The 20,154-nt window shown below is 45.9% G+C and overlaps 1 protein-coding gene across 6 annotated transcripts in view; it reads left to right on the plus strand.

Moving 5' to 3' along the window:
• Positions 1 to 20,154, plus strand: part of BCAS1 (brain enriched myelin associated protein 1) — a 76,604-nt gene that overhangs the window by 11,461 nt on the left and 44,989 nt on the right. For all 6 annotated transcript variants that reach the window (XM_066235168.1, XM_066235167.1, XM_066235165.1 and 3 more), the window contains 2 exons: positions 986 to 1,064; positions 14,810 to 15,384. In XM_066235168.1, coding sequence (XP_066091265.1) covers positions 986 to 1,064; positions 14,810 to 15,384 — 654 coding nt within the window. The remainder of the gene's footprint in view (positions 1 to 985; positions 1,065 to 14,809; positions 15,385 to 20,154) is intronic.

Raw genomic sequence — 20,154 nt, forward strand, 5'->3', positions numbered from 1 at the left:
GGCTAGCTCCCAAGACTAGTTAAAACACAACCTCTGGGTGTGGGCCCGAGCATCAGTAGTTTCTTAAGCTCCCCACAGGATTCCAAGAAATTACAGGGCTGGGACCTCTGGCCTCCAGGGACGAGGCAGTCACAAAAATGGGCAAAGCAGTGTGGCGGGGCCCATTCAAAAGCTGCTGGCTCTCGCCAACATATACATTCAACAGGTCCCCAAACTCTTATTTTCATTAGAGGTTGGGAAATAGTGTTGATGACATCTCCTGATCTTTAAATATTGGCAAATGGTTCCAAAATTCTTTTAAAAATTCTGTGAGACAAATAAATCAACTTTACACATCAAGTATTGGCCCAGGAGGGCCAATCATAACTTCAGGGCCAAATGGGTCCATGGGTTTGATGTTTAGCTTTCGTGACTTTTCTCTTTTTTCGTGACTTCCACACATACAAATACAAGATCTTTTTGTTCTTTTTTAAATATCTGCAACAAATAACAGAGGAGAAGAAAACCAGGGTAGCGGCCTGACACTGGAAAGAGGCTGCACCATGAGAGGGAGGGGGAGGGTGTGGGGCAGGAAACAGCCGCAGGGAACTTCCTGTGTTTGACAGGTTTGTGGACTAAGGGCCAGGCTGGGGCCCGTGCCTGTGTGCGCAGGTTAACCCACAGGCTTCAGAGTCAGCGTGCTACATGTCTGTTCCCCGCTGATCAGACAAGCACCCCGGTTAACCTGGGCATCTCACCGCCCGTGCAGGGTTCATCCTACCCGCACCTGTGGGGCTCCCGAGATGAGACATGCACCTGGGAGTGTTCCTGTGATCCCAGGAGCCAGTCTTTAGTGTGGGACTGAGTGTCTCTGAGGGAATGCTGGGGAACTTCCGGAAGCACAGCCTTGCACCTAAGTTTAATTTGGGGATGCATCCTCGTGACCTTGAGTTCCTTCTGATTTTCCCAGGAGACTTGACTAACATGATCACGTGTTGTGTTCCAGGAAGCACCTAAGTGTGATTGTGCTCAAAACGGGAGGGCAGTGATGGTGTCAACCCACAGCGTTCAACTCTACGACGAAGGTTAGTGTCACATGGATGTTCCTCTTGGGGACAGGACTGTTGGTCCTGCTTATGGTGAAATGAAGTGGAAGGATCGAAGCCACGGGTTCACCTTGAAAACACTTGTGTCGGTCTCCTGGGCTTCTCTAAAGTGTCACAAACTGGGTGGCGCAAGCAACAGAAATCTATTCTCTCACCATGCTGGAGGCCGGAAGTCCGAGTCAAAGTGTCAGGAGGGTTGGTGCCTTCTGAGGTCGATGAGGGGGGGATCTGTTCTCTGTTTTTGTTCCTGCTTCCGGTAGCCTTAGGCATTCCTGGGCTTCTAGATGGACTTCTCTGTCCCTATAGCATCTTCCTTCTCTGTCTCCGCGTCCAAATTTCCCCTTTGAACAGGGCACGGTAACACTGGATTGAGGCTCACCCTAATTGACCTCATCTTTACTTGGTCATCTGCAAATGAGGCCACAGGTACTGGGGGTTAGGATTTCATCTTCTGCGGGGCCACAGTTCAGCTCTTAAGAGCTCTCATCTCTCCTGATGCATGAGACAGCTGGACGGGGCCACAGGGTCACAGCAGACACGACGGAAGCGATTGAGTAAGAGCACTCAGAGTTTGGCATTCGGAATCAGACGGACTAAAATCTCTGCTCTGTGCTTACACATAAGTGGGGCCAGGCTCCGTTTGTGGCTGCAAAATCTGTGGTGTGTATCTGTGACTCTCAGAGGGGCCCTGGATCAGTGGCATCCCGTCACTGGGAACTACTGAGTCTACAGGTTCTGGGGCCCCAGCCAGACCTCCTGAATCAGAAATGCTGGGGGTGGTGACCTCACATCTGTTCTCCCAAGTCCTCCGGGAGACTCCCATGAACCCCGGCATCTGAGACCCGGCTGGAGGCTCTAGGCGGCATAGAGACTTGGAAACGTTCCCTGTCTGTGAGGATCCACTCAGCTCCAGGTCTGGCTGCCCTGGGGGAATCCCTCAGCAGATAAGATATTTCAATGAAAGCCCAGTTTTTAAGTTTCAAATGAAATTTCCAATTAAAAAGAAAAATCTGAACATTCCATGGGCCAACACCAAGCCAGCCCCATGAGCAGATCTCACAGAGGCAACCTCAGTTATTGACAAGTTTTCTCCCTACTTCCCATCTCTTCCCAAAAGTCGCTTTCTTTGCCTTATCCTCACCACCGCTAGGTTATCACAGCTTGAAGCATTCAACACTTAAGTCCTATGGCCAACTCTAAGTCCACTCGCTTGGCTTCTGGGCTCACCAGGCATCCTGCCCACTGTTCCCGTGTGTTTTCCCACAGGGAGGTTACCACGTGGGTGGGAGGTCACCAGTGGCTCGTTCCCTCTCCAGATCTGTTTTCTTCTCTGACTTAAACGAATAAACAGGCCCTGGGGCTGATTCATGAATTCTTTTTAAAATGACCTCTGAGATGTACATGGACTCCTGGTGACTTAAAAAAATTCAAATTTTTGAGTTCGCTGAGCAGAGGGTCGGGCTCTGGGATGCGAAGACGCCCGGGAGGTGGTGTGCTCACTCCAGGATGCTGGGCTCACTGGACCACCCTGAGCCCCCACCACCAGGAGCTGCAGGCTCGTTAGTTACAGAGCCTGTCACCATCGGGGGGCCAGCCCCAGGCAAATCAGGAACTAGGTCAAATGTCCCTTAAATCCTACTTCTCATTTCTAGACCATTCCTTTCCTTCAATTTTTTTCTTTTCATTATGTGTACATTTTTAAGTGACATGGGGTGGGGTGAGACTTTAGTGCCCATGCATCCATAATGAGTGGCAGGGAACTGACCCACCCTGGCTCTGACTGCTCCCCCACTGCATCCCCAAATTCCCCTCTTTAGGGAGGAGCATGCCTTACAGTGCCTTGTGGCCAGAGGGATTCCAAGTATCAGGCGCTTTCAGATCCTCTCCTCTGGCACTCGGTACTTTTTAATAACGCATGGGATACTCTGTGCATACAGTTAGACGGAGCTTTTTTATCACTGCCTGGAGTGTCTCAGAGAGTGTTGATGTCTGTGGAATATTTTGCGGTGTGGACAAGTGATCACTCACTTAACCAAGTCCCTGTTGATAAGAGGTTAGGTTGGTTGTTCCCAGACTTTTGCCACAGTAACGGCAGTCCTGCGAGAACTGTGCCTCTGTGTGACCATACGTAGAGGGTGACATTCTAGAAGCAGAAATTAGAGCTTACAGAGTTTGTGAATTCTTAAATATTCACCTTTATCTCTAGCTTATTCTCCGTTTGGGTGATGGGTACACAATACAATCAACAGTTCAAATGCTATAGAAATGTGTACCTGAAATCTAGGTACTCTTTTTGATCAATGTCACCCCACTCAATTTAATTTTCAAAAAAAAAAAAAAATCATCCTCCCTACATACATCAAATAAGGCTCCCACTGAAGATATATGTGCTGTTTTTCACACCCTCTCCCCACTAAGTCACCAAATCGCTCCGTTTACCAACCTGACAGGTGGAGAGTGACATCTAGTGATTTTGCTGGTATTTTACTGTTTATGAGGTTGGTCATGTTTTCATCCGCTTGAAAGCCATCCTTGTTGCTTTTCCCATGAGCTGTTCATGTCTAGTGCTCACTGTCCCTCCACCCCTGACTTTTCTTCGTATCTCTTCTTTTTCAAAATTGAGACATAATTTCTATACCAAAAACGTCATCCTTATAACGTGCGCCGTTCGTGCTGGTTAGGGTAGTCATGAGGTAAGGCAACAATTCCAGTATCTAATTCCAGGACACATTCAGCTCCTCCAAAGGAAGTCCCTTGAGCGGTCACTCCTGATTCCACCTCTAATCTGCTTTCTGTTTCCGCGGACTTGCCAATGTTGGACATTTTGTATAAACAACATACAATATGTGACCTGTTGTACCTGGATTCTTTGAGCATCGTGCTTTTAAGGTTCATCATGTTGTGGCATGAGTCGATACTTCTTTTTTATGGCTAAATAATAGTCCATTGTATGGATAGACCACATTTTGTTTATCCAGTCATCTGTTGATGAGCATTTGGGTTGTTTCCATTTGGGGCTATTATAAATAATGCAGCTTAAACATTTATGTACAGGTCTTTTCATGGACATATGTTTTCACTCTCTTCGCTCTGTATCCAGGAATGGGAATGACTGGATCATGGAGTAAGTCCATGTTTCTGTTTTGGGGGAACTGCTAGACTGCTTTCCAAAGTAACTGCACCATTTTGCATTCCCACCAGCAACATCTGAGGGTTCCCATTTCTCCACTTCCTCGCCAACACTGGTTATTGTCTGCCTGTTTGTGGCCTTGCTGGTGGGCGTGGAGTGGTATGGTGTTGTGGTTTGATCGCCTTCCCTAACAACTGATGATGTTGAGCCTCCTGCTACGTGCTCATTGGCCATTTGTGCATCTACTCTGGGGAATGTAATGTCTTCTTGATTTGGCTGCTTCTCCCCATCCTCCGCTCATCCTTGACCCCATCTTTCTCCTCATCCTCTTCCCCATTGTCCTCCTTACCTCCTTTTCCTATCCTCTTCCCCTCTTCCTCCCCATCCTCCTCTCCCTCCTCCTCCACATCCTCTTCCCCATCCTCCTCCTGACCTCCTCTTCCTCATCCTCCTCCCCATCCTTATCCCCATCCTCCTTCGCATCCTCCTCTGCATCCTCCTCTCCGTCCTCCTCTCTCTCCTCCTCCACATCTTCTTCCCCATCCTCCTCCTGACCGCCTCTTCCCCACCCTCCTCCCATCCTCCTCCCCATCCTTATCCCCATCCTTCTCTCCATCCTCTTCCCCATCCATATCCCCATCCTCCTCTGCATCTTCCACCCTGTCCTCCTCCCATCCTCCTCCCCATTTTTATCCCCATCCTTCTCTCCATCCTCCTCTCCATCATTCTCTGCATCCTCTGCCCCACCCTCCTCCCCATCCTTATCCCCATCCTTCTCTCCATCCTCCTCCCCATCATTCTCTGCATCCTCTGCCCCGTCCTCCTCCCTGTCCTCCTCCCCATCCTCCTCCCCATCCTTATTCCTGTCCTCCTCTGGCCCACCCTCCTCCTCATCCTCCTCCCCATCCTTATCCCCATCCTTCTCTGCATCCTCCGCCCTGTCCTCCTCCCCATCCTTATCCCCGTCCTTCTCTCCATCCTCCTCCCTGTACTTCTCTGCATCCTCTGCCCCATCCTCCTCCCTGTCCTCCTCCTCATCCTCCTTCCTATCCTTATCCCCATCCTTCTCTGCATCCTCCGCCCTGTCCTCCTCCCCGTCCTCCTCCTCATCCTCCTCCCCATCCTTATCCCCGTCCTTCTCTCCATCCTCCTCCCCGTACTTCTCTGCATCCTCTGCCCCATCCTCCTCCCTGTCCTCCTCCTCATCCTCCTTCCTATCCTTATCCCCGTCCTTCTCTCCATCCTCCTCCCCGTACTTCTCTGCATCCTCTGCCCCATCCTCCTCCCCGTCCTCCTCCTCATCCTCCTTCCTATCCTTATCCCTGTCCTTCTCTGCATCCTCCTCCCTGTCCTTCTCTGCATCCTCCGCCCTGTCCTCCTCCCCATCCTCCTCCTCATCCTCCTTCCTATCCTTATCCCCGTCCTTCTCTGCATCCTCCGCCCTGTCCTTCTCTGAATCCTCTGCCCCATCCTCCTCCCTGTCCTCCTCCTCATCCTCCTTCCTATCCTTATCCCTGTCCTTCTCTGCATCCTCCTCCCTGTCCTTCTCTGCATCCTCCTCCCTGTCCTCCTCCCCGTCCTCCTCCTCATCCTCCTCCCTGTCCTTCTCTGCATCCTCCTCCCTGTCCTTCTCTGCATCCTCCGCCCTGTCCTCCTCCCCGTCCTCCTCCTCATCCTCCTCCTCATCCTCCTCCCTGTCCTTCTCTGCATCCTCTGCCCCATCCTCCTCCCTGTCCTCCTCCTCATCCTCCTTCCTATCCTTATCCCCGTCCTTCTCTGCATCCTCCGCCCTGTCCTTCTCTGCATCCTCCTCCCCGTCCTTCTCTGCATCCTCCCCCCTGTCCTTCTCTGCATCCTCCCCCCCCTGTCCTTCTCTGCATCCTCCGCCCTGTCCTCCTCCCCATCCTCCTCCGCATCTTTATTCCCATCCTTCTCTCCATCCTCCTCCCCGTCCTTCTCTGCATCCTCTGCCCCGTCCTCCTCCCTGTCCTCCTCCTCATCCTTCTCTCCATCCTCTTCCCTGTCCTTCTCTGTATTCTCTGCCCCGTCCTCCTCCCTGTCCTCCTCCTCATCCTTCTCTGCATCCTCCTCCCTGTCCTTCTCTGTATTCTCTGCCCCATCCTCCTCCCCGTCCTCCTCTTCATCCTCCTTCCTATCCTTATCCCCGTCCTTCTCTGCATCCTCCTCCCTGTCCTTCTCTGTATTCTCTGCCCCATCCTCCTCCCCATCCTCCTCCGCATCCTCCTCCCTGTCTTCCTCCCCGTCCTCCTCCCCATCTTCCTCCCCTGAGCCCCTTGCCTCACATTATTTTCTGGCTAGCTATTCTCAGTGCCCCAGAGTTCCCAACTAATAATAATCACTCCTTAACAGTGTTTCATGTGGCATGCATCTGACCTACCCTCACTCCCATCTCCAAGGCTTACCCTTCGTGTCCCAACTGCTCAGGGCACTCAGAGCATGATATATGGCCTTCTCCGGTAAGTCGTTTGCCATTTAAAGGTGTTTAACAGTGTGTCTCTGATCAGTGTCCTTGCCGTTTCATGTCTCTGCCATCTCTGGGGGCGAGAGAGAGGCTCCCATCCCATTGCTGCTGGAAATGTGAATTTCTAGATCCTTGGGGGGAGGGGGAGGGATCTAGCAGTGTCTGTTTTTAAAAATTGCACAGCAATTGTACCTCTGTGCCTCTATTGTACAGAACTAAAGTACCAACTTAAGATTTTTGAACATCAAAGTTTATCCAGCATTGTTTGTAATGGAAATGTAAAAAAAAAAAAAAATTAGAAATTATCAGAATATTTATTGATTACTCAATGGCTTAAATATCATTGGCATATCTACACTAAGGAGCACTATGCAGCAATTAAAAATACAAGCTAGACTTGAATGCATTGACCAGGAGGGATAACTATAATTGTCTTATTTCATTCAGGCTGATATAACTAAAATACCATAGAGCAGATGGATGGCTTAAACAACAGCCATTTATTTCTCACAGTTCTGGAGGCTGGGATGTCCAAGATCAAGGGGCCAGCAGATCTGGTGTAGTAAGGGCCTTCTTCCCAGTTCCCAGTCATCTTGCACCATGTCCTCAGCTGGTGGAAGGGTGAGCTAGCTCTCTGGGTCTCTTTTATAAGAGCACTAATCCCATTCATGAAGGCTCCACCCTCGTGACCTAAGCACCTGCCAAAAGCCCCGCCTCCTGATACCATCATGGGGGGGTGGGGGGGTTAAGATTTCAACAAGTGAATTCTGAGGCAACACAAACATTCAACCCATAACAGTGACACATAAAAGCAATCAAAAACCACATCTAATATGATCCGATGTTTATAAAAACCAACAAGGATGCCTACAACCTGTGCACGTGCATCTGGAATGCCGCGCTGGGTTGATGATATTAGTTATATTACAATGAAGGTGGAGGCTAGAGACAGGGAAAGAGAAGGAATGAAAGATAAATCATTTTGGGGTAGTAAGCACATGTTCAATGTATATATTACCAAAATGAGAAAAAAACCCACAAACATCTAACTAAGATGAGTGACAATATCTGTTTGTGTAGGAGCAAAGGCTCATTTTGCATTTGAATTACCTTTGTTCGAGATATCCATAGGCATACGAACGATAGGAAATATGTGAATAAGAGGAGAGGGGAGATTAAGAGCGTCACCAGCACACTCTGTGAGACCATGAAGGAGCCGTCCTGCCCGCACCTCATTGGAGCCCAGCGCTTTCCTCACTAAATGTTTAGACACTTTGTATCAAGCTCATAGTTGAGAAGTCTTTCCCTATACCCCCACCCCAAACCCATTCCTTTTTAATTATTTATGTTAGAACTTTGTGGCAAAGACATCGTAGCTTTTTGATATCAAGCTGGAAAGCATGAAATCTGATCATTCAGTGAACTTTTCAAACCTGACATCTTCCTCCAAGCCATAAGCATCTGCCACGTGAATCCTCATGTCCAGACCTTTAACTCAACAAAAGCATTAGCATAACACAGAAAGCCACAGTGGTTTGAAGTGTCATTTGACTTCCACCGCATGATTATGATCGCAAAAGGGTCATTTTTGCAAAAAACATTTTGAGGTCTTTATCAGTTTTTCCCAAGGGCCTATCATCATCCTTTGATATTTAAAAACGATTCTCTTTTGAAGATCTCAGCTGCTATTTTCCCTTCTTTGGTGAGCTGTTTGAACTCTGCCAGCTCCTGTTCCAGCAACGGCCATGGGCGCGATCCAAACAGCCACTTTACAGGACTGTACAACCCCCTGTGTCTTTTGCAAGATTTGCGATTTCTCCTTGCAATTAGTGTGCACTAGATTCCACTCTATCCTTCATCCTGGAGGATCAGGATATTGCTGAGGAAGGAAGATTGGAGTGGGGAATAATTTCCCTAAGAGGCCATTTCATTTGTGAAAAAAAATGACGATGATAGCGTCTGCCTCCCTCTTTAACCTTATGACCTGGGCGGATTTGGACAAAGAATTCTCAGAAGGCTAGAACTCCATCTCTGCCACCACTCTTAGAACAAGTGTGGCCATTCCGGCCGCTGGTGCAGTCCTGGTCGCTGAGTGCTTGCCCGCCCGCCGAGGTTCCTGGCTTAATCCTATTGGATGTGCCCATCTCTGCTGGGGGCCTGGCGGAGCTGCTGAAATTCAAACAGACCAAGTCTCTGTCCACTTGGGGCTTCCCTTCCTGTGGGGAGGAAACAAGTAAACCATGGATTAATGTGTCGTTAGTTTGGGTCATGCTCTGCAGACCCAAAGAGTGAAGGGGGGAGTGGTGGGTTCCTTCAGAGGGTGGGTTAGGGTTGGGGTCAGGGTTTGGAATTAGGGTTAAGGTTAGGGGTTAGGGTTAGGTTAGAGTTTGGGTTAGGTTTAGAGTTAGCATTAGGGTTGGGTTAGGGTTAGGGGTAGGGGTAGGAGTAGGGGCCTGTGTTAGTGTTAAAGTTAGGGGTTAGGGGTAAGTTTAGTGTTAGGGTTAGATTAGTGTTAGGTTTAGGGTTGAGGTTAGGGTTACTGTTAGTGTTAAGGTTGGTTTAGGGTTATGCTTAGATTTAGGGTTAGGGTTAAAGTTAGCTTTGGGTTAGGGTTAGTGTTAGGGTTAGGTTTATGGTTAGGGTTGGGTTGGGTTAGGTTTAAGTTTCGGGTTAGGGTTAGGGTTGGGGTTAAATTTAGGGTTTGGTTAAGGTTAGGGTTAAGGTTAAGTTTGGGTTAGGGTTAGGGTTGGGACAGGGTTAGGGTTGGGACAGGGTTAGGGTTAGGATTAGGGTTAGCGATAGGATTAGGTTTCAGGTTATTGTTCGATTTCAGTTTCAGGGTTAGGGTTAGGTTTAGAGGTTAGTGTTAAGTTTAGGGTTAGGTTAGGATTAGGCCTCCTCAAGGAGGTCTCACCTGAGACTGAATGAGGTGTCATGTGGATATCTTGGGGGAAGCATTACCAGGTGTATAGAACAACCAGGCCAAAGAGCTTCGGGTAGGTTGTTCTGTGGCCAGGTGAAAGAAAGAACACAGGATGAGCCATGGCCCATGGCAGACTTTGAACTTAATTTCACTGTGGTGAGTCTCTTTGGATAGTTTTATGCAGATAAAAGGTATGATTACATTTGTATTTAAAACAAAAAAAAAAAATCATTTATGTTTTCCAGATCTAAAAAATACAGGGTTTTTTTTTCCCTCTTGTGCATTGTTTTTTTAATTGAATTCAGTGAACCAAACTGTGTCTACTTCATTCATCTTTCCTCTCTCCCTCTCTTCTGTTCTCACTTCTCACTTCTCCTACAACATGTTAGGGGTTTGAGTTTTGGGATCAGGCAAACATGTGTTCAAATCCTGATTCCACCACTTATAAGCTGGAGGACACTGAAAAAGGGACTTGTCTGCTCAGAACCTCAGTTTCCCCACCTATAAAATGGGAGTGATAACAGTGCTTAGTTTGTAGCATCGCCATACCTAAATAAAATGCCTCTGGCCTACATACAGCACTTACCATAATGTTTGTTTTGGCATGTGGGAAGCCCCCATGACCACAAGGCATTATTTTTAAAGTTGTGCCAAGTGAGAATTTTAGCTTTGACACATGAACTAAAACAGAAGATAATCTTTCCTCCGAAGTTCTGAATATTGTAACACAAATTGTGTGTGTATTTTTTAAAATATATAATCAGAACTTTGATGAAGCCGCTTGCTTTGACTAAGAATACTTGGTGCTTGAAAATGATATGCCTGAAACTTCTCTGGCCCAGATTCATAGATTTCTGAGGATAAATTAATTCATATCATTTCTACTTTTAAAAGTCTTTCCAGAACACTCAACTTTGTAAGTTAAACCATTGGGATAAATCCTTGTTTTATGACTGATGTTTAGGAATATAAACTAGTAATTGCAGTAATAACATATAAATATTACAAAACAATTGATGTTTACTGAATAGCCACCACATACCAGCTGCTGTGTTAAGCACCTTACACAGGATATATGTCATTTAATCCTCACGGTCACTCTTGGCAGAAGGCACTGTTATTTTCTTGTTCGTTTTATAATCAAACTGAGGAACAAGGATAATAAAGTCGCCTGACCAGGTCACATATTTAATCAATGAGGAGTAAAAAGTTAAACCCAGGTCCTTCTGATCTGCAGCCTAAGTTCTTGAACAATTACACTGGGCTGCAGCGGGAAATAAGTTCTCAGTCGCCCGTCTAGATAAAATGACTTTCTTAAGAAAGAAAACCACACACAATACAAAATACCTCTCCTGCACTCAAGGGATCAAAGTGTTCCACCCTCCTAACTACTTGCGAGCTGCCATTCGCATTTACTTGATTCCTTTTTATCTTCCTGAAACTCTTACACACTTTTTTTTCATGGAAAGTAAAACTCTTTGGTATGTCATCTGTTTGCCTGCTTTATGAGAAAACTTTTTATTGAAACCAGATTCACGATGGGCTTTTCCCAAGCTTTTTCGCAGGAACTGAAAGCTTAGCTCCAGTCATCCAGAAGGGACACTTTATTGTTCCCAGAATAACATAAGGAAGGCATGTAAACTGGCCCCATCTTTGCAAGAGGATAAAACCTGCAATTCCAATGGGTTTTCTTCCTGCTCACTCATACAGATTGGATGTGTGTGTGTGTGTGTGTGTGTGTGTGTGTGTGTGTGTGTTTAAGTTAATGTTTTAGAACATACTGGTTGTTAATGTTTATCTAAGATCTCAAATGACTCTTTTTCCCAGTAGATTAGTTTCCTTCACTTTTATTGAAAAGACAAAGTGTCAGTGGGTGTTTTTTACTTCTATCCAGCTCCTTATAACTCACTTCTTCCCATTTCTTTTTTTCCCCTCCCTTTCATACTAAATGCCTCCTCGGTAAACTTGAACAAGGAGAGGATCGATTGCTACTGATTGACTAGTGGAATAAGTATATTGACCAAGTCCCTGATATTCTCTCCAAGTCACTGAGTATGTACTTAATTTAAATTGGGATAAGTGGGATGGAGCAGGAGATTGTTGGCCCTATAATGGTAAATAAATGCCAGCTTCAGGCACAGCTAGATCCAGGTGTCCAAGTCATTGGACATCTGTTCCCTGGATCTTATGGCTCTGCTTTCAACTCTGCTGCATTCCCAAATGTGATGGCCAAGGCTACCAGCTCCAGATATGCTGACACAAACACAAAGAGCAAAACTCTGTTCTACTAGGTTCAGCAAAGAGAATTTCTTTCTGTTAGTCATGCTTACGTCCTGTGCCCAATGGGGAGGTGAATGTTTTAGCAAGGGAAATAGAAGTTTGGAGTGATGGATGTCGGTATGCACTCACCCATGTTTGGGTGAGGTAGAGCTTCAGTGTCATAGAATGTTCCATCTAAGAAGCCCTAAGTCTCACAAGTTATCAAAAACACTGCACCCATTCTCTGATATCAAGGGCTATGGTTTGCATCTGCTGTAATCTCTAGATTACACTGACATCTTGTCTAGATACTGGGGTATAAGAAATTTATCATCTATCAAAGCAATATATTGGCACTTTAAAAAAAAAATCTGTCCATGTGAAGATATTTTTTATTCAGAGACGTTTTCCTATGGCCGTAACCCTCGCACATACCGCTGTTCTGCGGTTTCCAGCCAGAGAGAAAGGAGAAGAAAGAGACCGAAACAGATCAGTTGGTGCTCTTGGCATTTTGAAAAGCCCATCCTTGTTTTGAATCTTAGTCTCCCCCTTTTTGTCAACTGTTTCCTCTTCTCCTGGCAGGGACCATCCCCACCATTCATTTCCACTCACTCTGACACTGCAGCCACTTACTTGCTACTTGGCACCCTGACATTTTCTTCTATCTCTTCCTTACTCCTGCTCCCTCCCTCCCTCCCTCCCTCCCTCCCTCCCTCCCTCCCTCCTGTGCTCCCTGAGAATAATATTTACCATGATTATGAATTCCCGGACTACAGAAAAAAGGCTAAGAAGAGCTAGAAGATACAGTCAGTGTTTCTGCAGACGGGTCTCCTTGAGGTCCAAGTTTATGAGGGAACCCTGGCGCTTGTCACGGGTCTCCTGATCTGTTTCTCCCCTGCTCCTCAGTGCTTAGTGGGGAGACTGCCAATCTACACAAAATCCATCTCTCTCTCGTCGTGTTTGTTTGTTCACTGGGAGATACTAGAGTTTGGCAAAAACAATTGCTGGCAGAAGGATGTGTGTGCATGTATGGATGTGTGTGTATTTCTCACTCCACATTAATGAACATTATGAGCAGACCACAAGGATCCCCAGTTCTCCTGTTTCTCATTTCTCTCTGTCCTCCTGCAAACAGATATTAAGAAGTAGCTGTCTACACATGTATAAAATAGAATGCAATATGTGCAAAAAACCTTAAAAATAACCCCAGTAGCCATCAATGATGCAGACCTACTATGGAACAGGCAGTGTACCAGACCCTTGGCAAGACTTTTCTCCTTCAAATGTCACAACGACCCTGCAAGGGGGCTACTATTGTTCCCATTTGATGTCTGAGGAAATTCTAAAATGTTTAGTGACTTGTCCAAGGTCATACAACTTAGCAGTAAAAAATCTCAATCTTTTTTTTTTTTTTTTTTTTTTTTTTACAGAGACACAGAGAGTCAGAGAGAGGAATAGACAGGGACAGACAGATAGGAACGGAGAGATGAGAAGCATCAATCATTAGTTTTTTGTTGCACATTGTGACACCTTAGTTGTTCATTGATTGCTTTCTCATATGTGCCTTGACCGCGGGCCTTCAGCAGACCGAGTAACCCCTTGCTTGAGCCAGCGACCTTGGGTCCAAGCTGGTGAGCTTTGCTCAAACCAGATGAGCCCGTGCTCAAGCTGGCAACCTCGGGGTCTTGAACCTGGGTCCTCAGCAGCCCAGTCCTATGCTCTATGCACTGCGCCACCGCCTGGTCAGGCGAAAATCTCAATCTTAACAGTGGTTCCAAGATGCACAGTATAACTTCTTTTCTTTCTTTCTTCTTTTTTTTTTTTTTTTGCTAAATATTGCACTGCTTTATAAAAGAAACCTAGCAAAGAAGGCAGTTGAAAGGTCGCTGCAGAGGTCAAAGATGAAACAGGTGGGTTCTGGACAGTGTCCTCCTTACAGGAGGCATGGCCTTGGACAGCGAACCCTGTGTTTCTGATTCCAGGAGGACTTGAGGTCCAATTTGCCTTCCTGTGTGAACATCTTCTCCTCTAGCCTTCCAAGAAACTTCCTGAGCCTTAATTTTTAAAATCCTTTAGTATTCTCAACAGATTTCTCCCCACAACCAGATTCTGCTAGGTACCAGCTTCCTGGGCAGTCGTGGGAACTGCCTGCCTCTCTGGCTGTCAGCTTTCACACTAGTAAGCAATGGCAATAGCTAACGTTAGCTAACGATCATAACATTTACTGAGCACTTACTATATTCCAGGCACTGTTCCACGTGCTCTAAGAGTATTATTAACTCATGTAATCTTTGTAACAAAAGGCCTCATTTTACCAGGCCATTGATGCACAGAAAAGGTAAGTTACTTGCATTCAAACAGACATCCTCACTCAGTGGTGCTCCAATATGAGTCTTTTTTGCCTCCCAGGGGACATTGGGCAATGTCTGGAGACATTTTTGGTTGTCACAACTTGGGGATGCTATTGGCATCTGACGAGTGAAGGCCCCGGGGTGCTGTTAAACACCCTACAACGCACAAGAGGGGCCCCATAGTAAAGAAGGATCCAAGTGCCAATCGTCCCAAGGCTGAGAAACCTAGTTCCAGGCGCAGAGCGCACGATCCCGCCTGCTCCTGCCTCCCAGTAGAAGTCAGGACGACTTGCTTCTCACAGGGACCATGAACAGGAGCATCAGGAGTACAGCACCTGGCGTGCACTTGCCGAGAACTGGCCTTCCTGCTCGCTAACCTTCGGTTCCTCTCTCCCAGGAAGAGTAGTAGTAGGGCCCGGAGATATCCAGAGAACTACCTTTTGCTTTGCAGGGTGGCGGGAGAGCAGCCGAGTCCCAGTGTGCGCGGTGGCCTTTGTGTAGACAGCGTTTGCAGTCCATTATCCATCCTTGAGTTTCCTCGCGGGATTGAATAACTGCTGTTTCTGTTTGTGTTTACAGTCGATTTGGGAATAAGGGTCAAGGAAGACACTGTGGCCACTTCTTCCCCCAAGACAATGGAGAGCAGCGCTGGCGCGGGTGCCGACCGACAGAATCTTGGGAAAGAGGCCAAGCCCGAGGCCCCAGCTGCTAAGTCGCGTTTTTTCCTGACACTCTCTCGGCCGGTACCAGGGCGTACCGGAGACCCAGCCGTGGATTCATCCACCACCCCACTGAGGCTTGCTGTCAGCTCCAGCGGAGCTCCAGGGAACAAAGGACCGAGTGACAGCATGGCCCTTCCGCTGGCAGCTGCACAGGGGCATGACCCAGATAAAACCGCCGGCCAGACCCTCGCCTTCAAGCACGAAGGCTCCTCTGCCACTTGGGGACTAGCGCCTCTGCCACCTGAGTCAGGGGGAGCAGCCCCGTCCAAGCCTAAGGACCCCAGCTTTCTTGACAAACTCTTCAAACTGGACAAGGGACAGGAGAAGGCACCCGCTGGGAGCCAACAGGAAGCCAAGAGTGGGGAGCAACAGGACCAGGCCCAGGACATTCCTGGATTACCCAGGCAGTCCTATGATGTACCTGCAGAGAGGGTAAGTACTGACGAGGGACAATCTATTTTGCTCTCTATGCAAGCTGGGGGGGGGGGACCCACTGGGGTAAGATGCTGAGCCTCCATAGGCTGCTCTGCAGTCACCCAGGGACCCTGACAAGGTATCAGACCCTGGACCCCTCTAGAACAAACAGCACATTGTAGCTCGTGACTCCCATGTTTTGGTAAGCAGAAACATCTGTTGGCAAAACAATCACAGCTGTGGCATCTGTTTTATGTAAAAGACAAGAGGGGGCGAGTTACATATAGATGAATCTGTCCTTCCATTTATCAAAGGGGAAGCCGGACAGGTTGCATCTATGATCAATGCAGTCAGGAGGGAAAGGCATTAGGGGAATAAAATGGTTTCTCAAAGACTTACCTCCCCAGCCGGTCTCAGTCACTTGTCTCACACACGCTGTGTTTACGGACTTTCCTTGGAGCACATTTTATTTCTTATTGGATTGATCTTTCAACATCTTTTGCAGTAAAGGGTGGGTTTAAATAGCTTTTACAGCTTTGGGCAGACTCTTGTGTACTAATTATTTTCCAACAATCTGGAGTAATTCTTTGGTAAAAACCAGATTTTTTTTTTTTAAGAACTCATTTTTTTCTTGACACTCTCTCAGCTTGTACAAAGAGAGGCAAGTTCTTTTAATCTTAAAAAGCACATTTGCTTTTAACCATGATAAAATTCGTTTGTGTTCAGGACAGAGAAAGAGCTCCTTGAATGAAGAAGTAAATAAAAATGAATACATTGTGTCTTCAGGCACTTGCTTCCTTAGTGAATGGATTTTTTTACATAACAGTCTTATTCAAACTTTGGGATAAAATCAAATGCCACTAGTTGAGGTTAGAACCAGGAGGAAATTAGATGGGCTGGGTTGTTTATTATATGGTCTATCATGATATAGTCATGATAGTCTATCGTGACTATCAATATATTTGTCTTAATAACAGCTACTTGCACTGCCAAGTTGCTAATAATAACACTGGCTGCCATTTATTGCGCGTTTACAATGTGCCAGGCTCTGTTCTAGATACTGTACACATATTCTTCTCCTTAAAGAAAGTTAGTGTCACATTATTACTCTGTGGCTTTAATGCATGTAGGGTGGTGTGAAGAAGTATACCGTCAATATTAGATACCGGCTAAATATTCTGAATGGTTAAAACTGGGAAAAGATAATTCGGCTCATCTGTTTACATTCTTGCTGTCCCTGTAAAATTTGACTCCAAGAAATTCAATATTTAAATTTTCCTTCAAAGGTTTGAAAAATTACCCTTCAAATGCCCACTTCCCCAAATGCACCAGTTCAAGAGCCAATTGAATTGCTTTCTGAAGAATTCAAAATATGTCTTTCAATGAATGCATCCAGGCATCAAATCTTTGCCTGTGACACTGCTAGGCACAGGTGAAGCCATGCCACAGTGATGGACAGGACAGAGCGTCCCTGTCCTCAGCAAGTATGCAGTCGAGCAGAGAAGAGGTACAAAAAACCCACAATGATTATGCAAGGTGCCAAGTGTTCTGCTGGGAGAGGCCATGTGTTAAAGGAATACCCAGCATGGGAGAATTAGCCTCACTGGCCCAGTGAAGAGACCATCGCTGTATAGACCTATAGCAGAAAAGTACTTGTCTCAGGGCTATATACTGGTCATCACTATTCATGAATATTTGAAAAATTATGTACTACTTTGTTTTTTTGTTGTTGTTTTTTAATTTTTTAATTATTCATTTTTTTTTTTTGGAGGGGGGAAGAGGCAGGAAGCATCAACTCCCATATGTGCCTTGACCAGGCAAGCCCAGGGATTCGAACCAGTGACCTCAGTGTTCCAGGCCAACACTTTCCACTGAGCCGCCACAGGCCAGGCTCTATGTACTATTTTGAGTGGTGAAACTCTGATTGAGCTCTCATTACTTACTGGTCATGGGCTTCTAAGGCCATTCTGAAGTTGTGACTTATTGAATAGTCACATGTTTTTGCACATGGGCATCTGAAGTCAACCCATTGTCTGACTTAGGAAAAGATGGAGTTATTTGTGGGAAGACCTATCAGTGGACAGATGTCTAATGACTCGTTTTAATCCCCATCTTAATTAAGTGAACAGTTCATTACCTGATAACCACACATATCATAAAACACCAATGCATTCAACCCATTCCTATTTTAAGAAAAGTACAAGAGAGTGTTAGAGTTGTGCCTTATCAACTCAGCAGGGTTTTTTCCTTATTTGAAGACTCTTAAAGAGAGCACCTCAGTCTGAATGGAAGGAGATTCAAAATGAAATTGGAGTCAAGAGGTAGGGGCTTATGCTGGAGACATGGCTGGTATCTAAGATAGGCAAGCCTATGGGCAATATTTTGAAGTTATAGTGACCTCTCAGAAGACCCCAAAATTGTTATCATACTTCGTCTTTCTTACTGAATGAGTTAGCCCCCTTAGAGCCACTAACAGAATTTGCATGTTTTTGTTACACTACCAATTTCCATTCTTTATTGGAATTTGAAATACTGAGTGCCCATTCTGCACGCTGCATGTAAAACACAGACACGTTATGAAATGGCCATTCATTTTTTTTTCTTTAGTCTATGAACTTGTGGATATGCAACTACACATGTCTACAAAGATCTTTCACACGCACATTCACACACACAAAAAAAACAAACAGCCTTCTGATTGCTAAATATTCTCATCTGATTTCTGGCTGCACAATTGTGTATGTAGAACAAAAACAACAACAAAAATATCAATTGTTCTATAAGCGTAACGAGAGCATCTAGCCCTGAGAAAGTAACCAGAATAAAACCCTTCGATCAATGGCCTTCTTGGTGGGGGTAGCATATTATGTGTCAATGGCAGTCACTGTATTGATTCAGAGTTCTTGGAGTAAATGATGCCTTGGGCTCGGCCATGTCAGCTGCCCCTCTCTCCCACCCACACAAGCCACCCCCCCCCCAGCCCCTTACTGGATTGGAATGCCAACCACAAACCCACAGAGCTGTGAATGGGGAAAAAGATGCCACCATTTCATTCTGGGAGGGGGGGGACACACAAATCTTCTGTGTTTGCAGAACGACAGTCTGATTTTTGTGCTTTATAAAACTACATTCAGGGCATAGCATAATTAAAACAAGGCCAGAATTCATGAACAAATGAAGCATTTACTACGTAGGCCAAAGAAAAGATAAATTATATGCCTGAGAGCTTTCACTGAGCTGTGATTCACACAAACCAACATGCTGGCAGGGATAAGATTTTTTTTTTTTTTTAATTTTTCTCTCCTCTCAACAACTGAACAAGAGCTATAAGATACGCATTGAAGATTCATCACACAAAAATTAAAAATGAAAATGTGGCCTTTACTGGGTTAAACACACACACGCTAAATTTTTGCTGCCAACCAGACTTCCAGAAGTGTCTCTATGTTGGGGACGGGAGGAGGTGTCTCAAGTGTCACTAAGCACAGATTGGTGAGATTTCAGCAGGAATAGTCCTTTTCCTTTTCAACGTTTAATTAAATTCTGCAATTGTTATTTAAATGCTATCCTTGTGCAAAGCATTTAGAAGATAAATCATCATCCTCGTCCTTCAAAAATCATATACCCTCAGTTAGAGGATTCGTTTTTTTAAAGGAAGATTGTGCCAAGTGCATTGATCCGCACATTCGCTCCGACAGCAGATAGGAAGAAAAATACTCAGTGGTTTCACTTCCTGCTCTTATTTTCCATCTTGGACACACATCTCGCAGGCTTCTGTCCTCCACAAAAAGATGCTCTTGCCAAAGTCGCCGCGGTGTAGCACGTCCCCCCGCCCCTCCACACAGCCACCAAGTCAGGTGCACACGTCTGGTCCTTCCCCTCTGGACTCACCGGGTACAGCTGACACCACGAGCCCCCCCCCTTCCTTTTTGAAACTGTCCTCCTCACTTGGTTTCCAGGTCCTGCCACCTGCCTGCCTGCTGTTCCCATATCGCCTTTGCTAGGTCTTACCTTCTGAACCTTAGTGTTCCCCTGAGTTGAGCGTTTAGCGTCTTCTCTAACTCCCCTTACTTCCTTGGAAATCACCCCCAGTCCCAAGGATTTAAACATAAGTATCTGCTGACAAGTCCTAAATGTATAGCTCCAGCCAAGATCTACCCCCAAAGTCCAGACTTAAATATCCAGCTGCCCCTTCCACATGTCTACCTGAATTTCTGCATCTCCAATTGAACGCTGACTGAGCATCACAACCTCCGTGTGTCCAAGACAACAATCACAGCAACAAAGTGCCTATATGTTTAACCCACAGGCTTCCTCATCTCAGGGAATGGCAACTCCGTCCTGCCCCTGTTACTTAGTATTGAATCAAGATCTTTGATAAAGTAGTCAATTAAAACAAGCATCGCAGTCAAGGAGCCTGGGTTTCAACTCTGCCTCTGTTGCCTACTGTCTGTGTGACCTTGTCCAAGTTACTGAACCTCTCAGCTTCCTTGCCTATAAAATGGGGGTAATAATAGTATCTGGCACACTCTCACATTATTCACACTTGTGAAAATTAAACAAATCATGTAAAGTACTTAACATAGACATATGGCATTTTGAAAAAAAAAAGAAAGAAACTTTAGCTATTATTAGAATATTGGTTTTTCTCCTCGTTATTCCACATTGTAGTCTTTTTATTCTTCCATCCCATAGTCCTCAACCAAAACTCACACAGGTAGCACAATTAAATCTAATTTGAAAGCTATCTAACCAAAGACATAAGTTTTAGTTTGGGTTTTAAAAAGT

Source organism: Saccopteryx bilineata, chromosome 6 (assembly GCF_036850765.1).
Source record: "Saccopteryx bilineata isolate mSacBil1 chromosome 6, mSacBil1_pri_phased_curated, whole genome shotgun sequence".
Lineage (NCBI taxonomy): Eukaryota > Metazoa > Chordata > Mammalia > Chiroptera > Emballonuridae > Saccopteryx > Saccopteryx bilineata.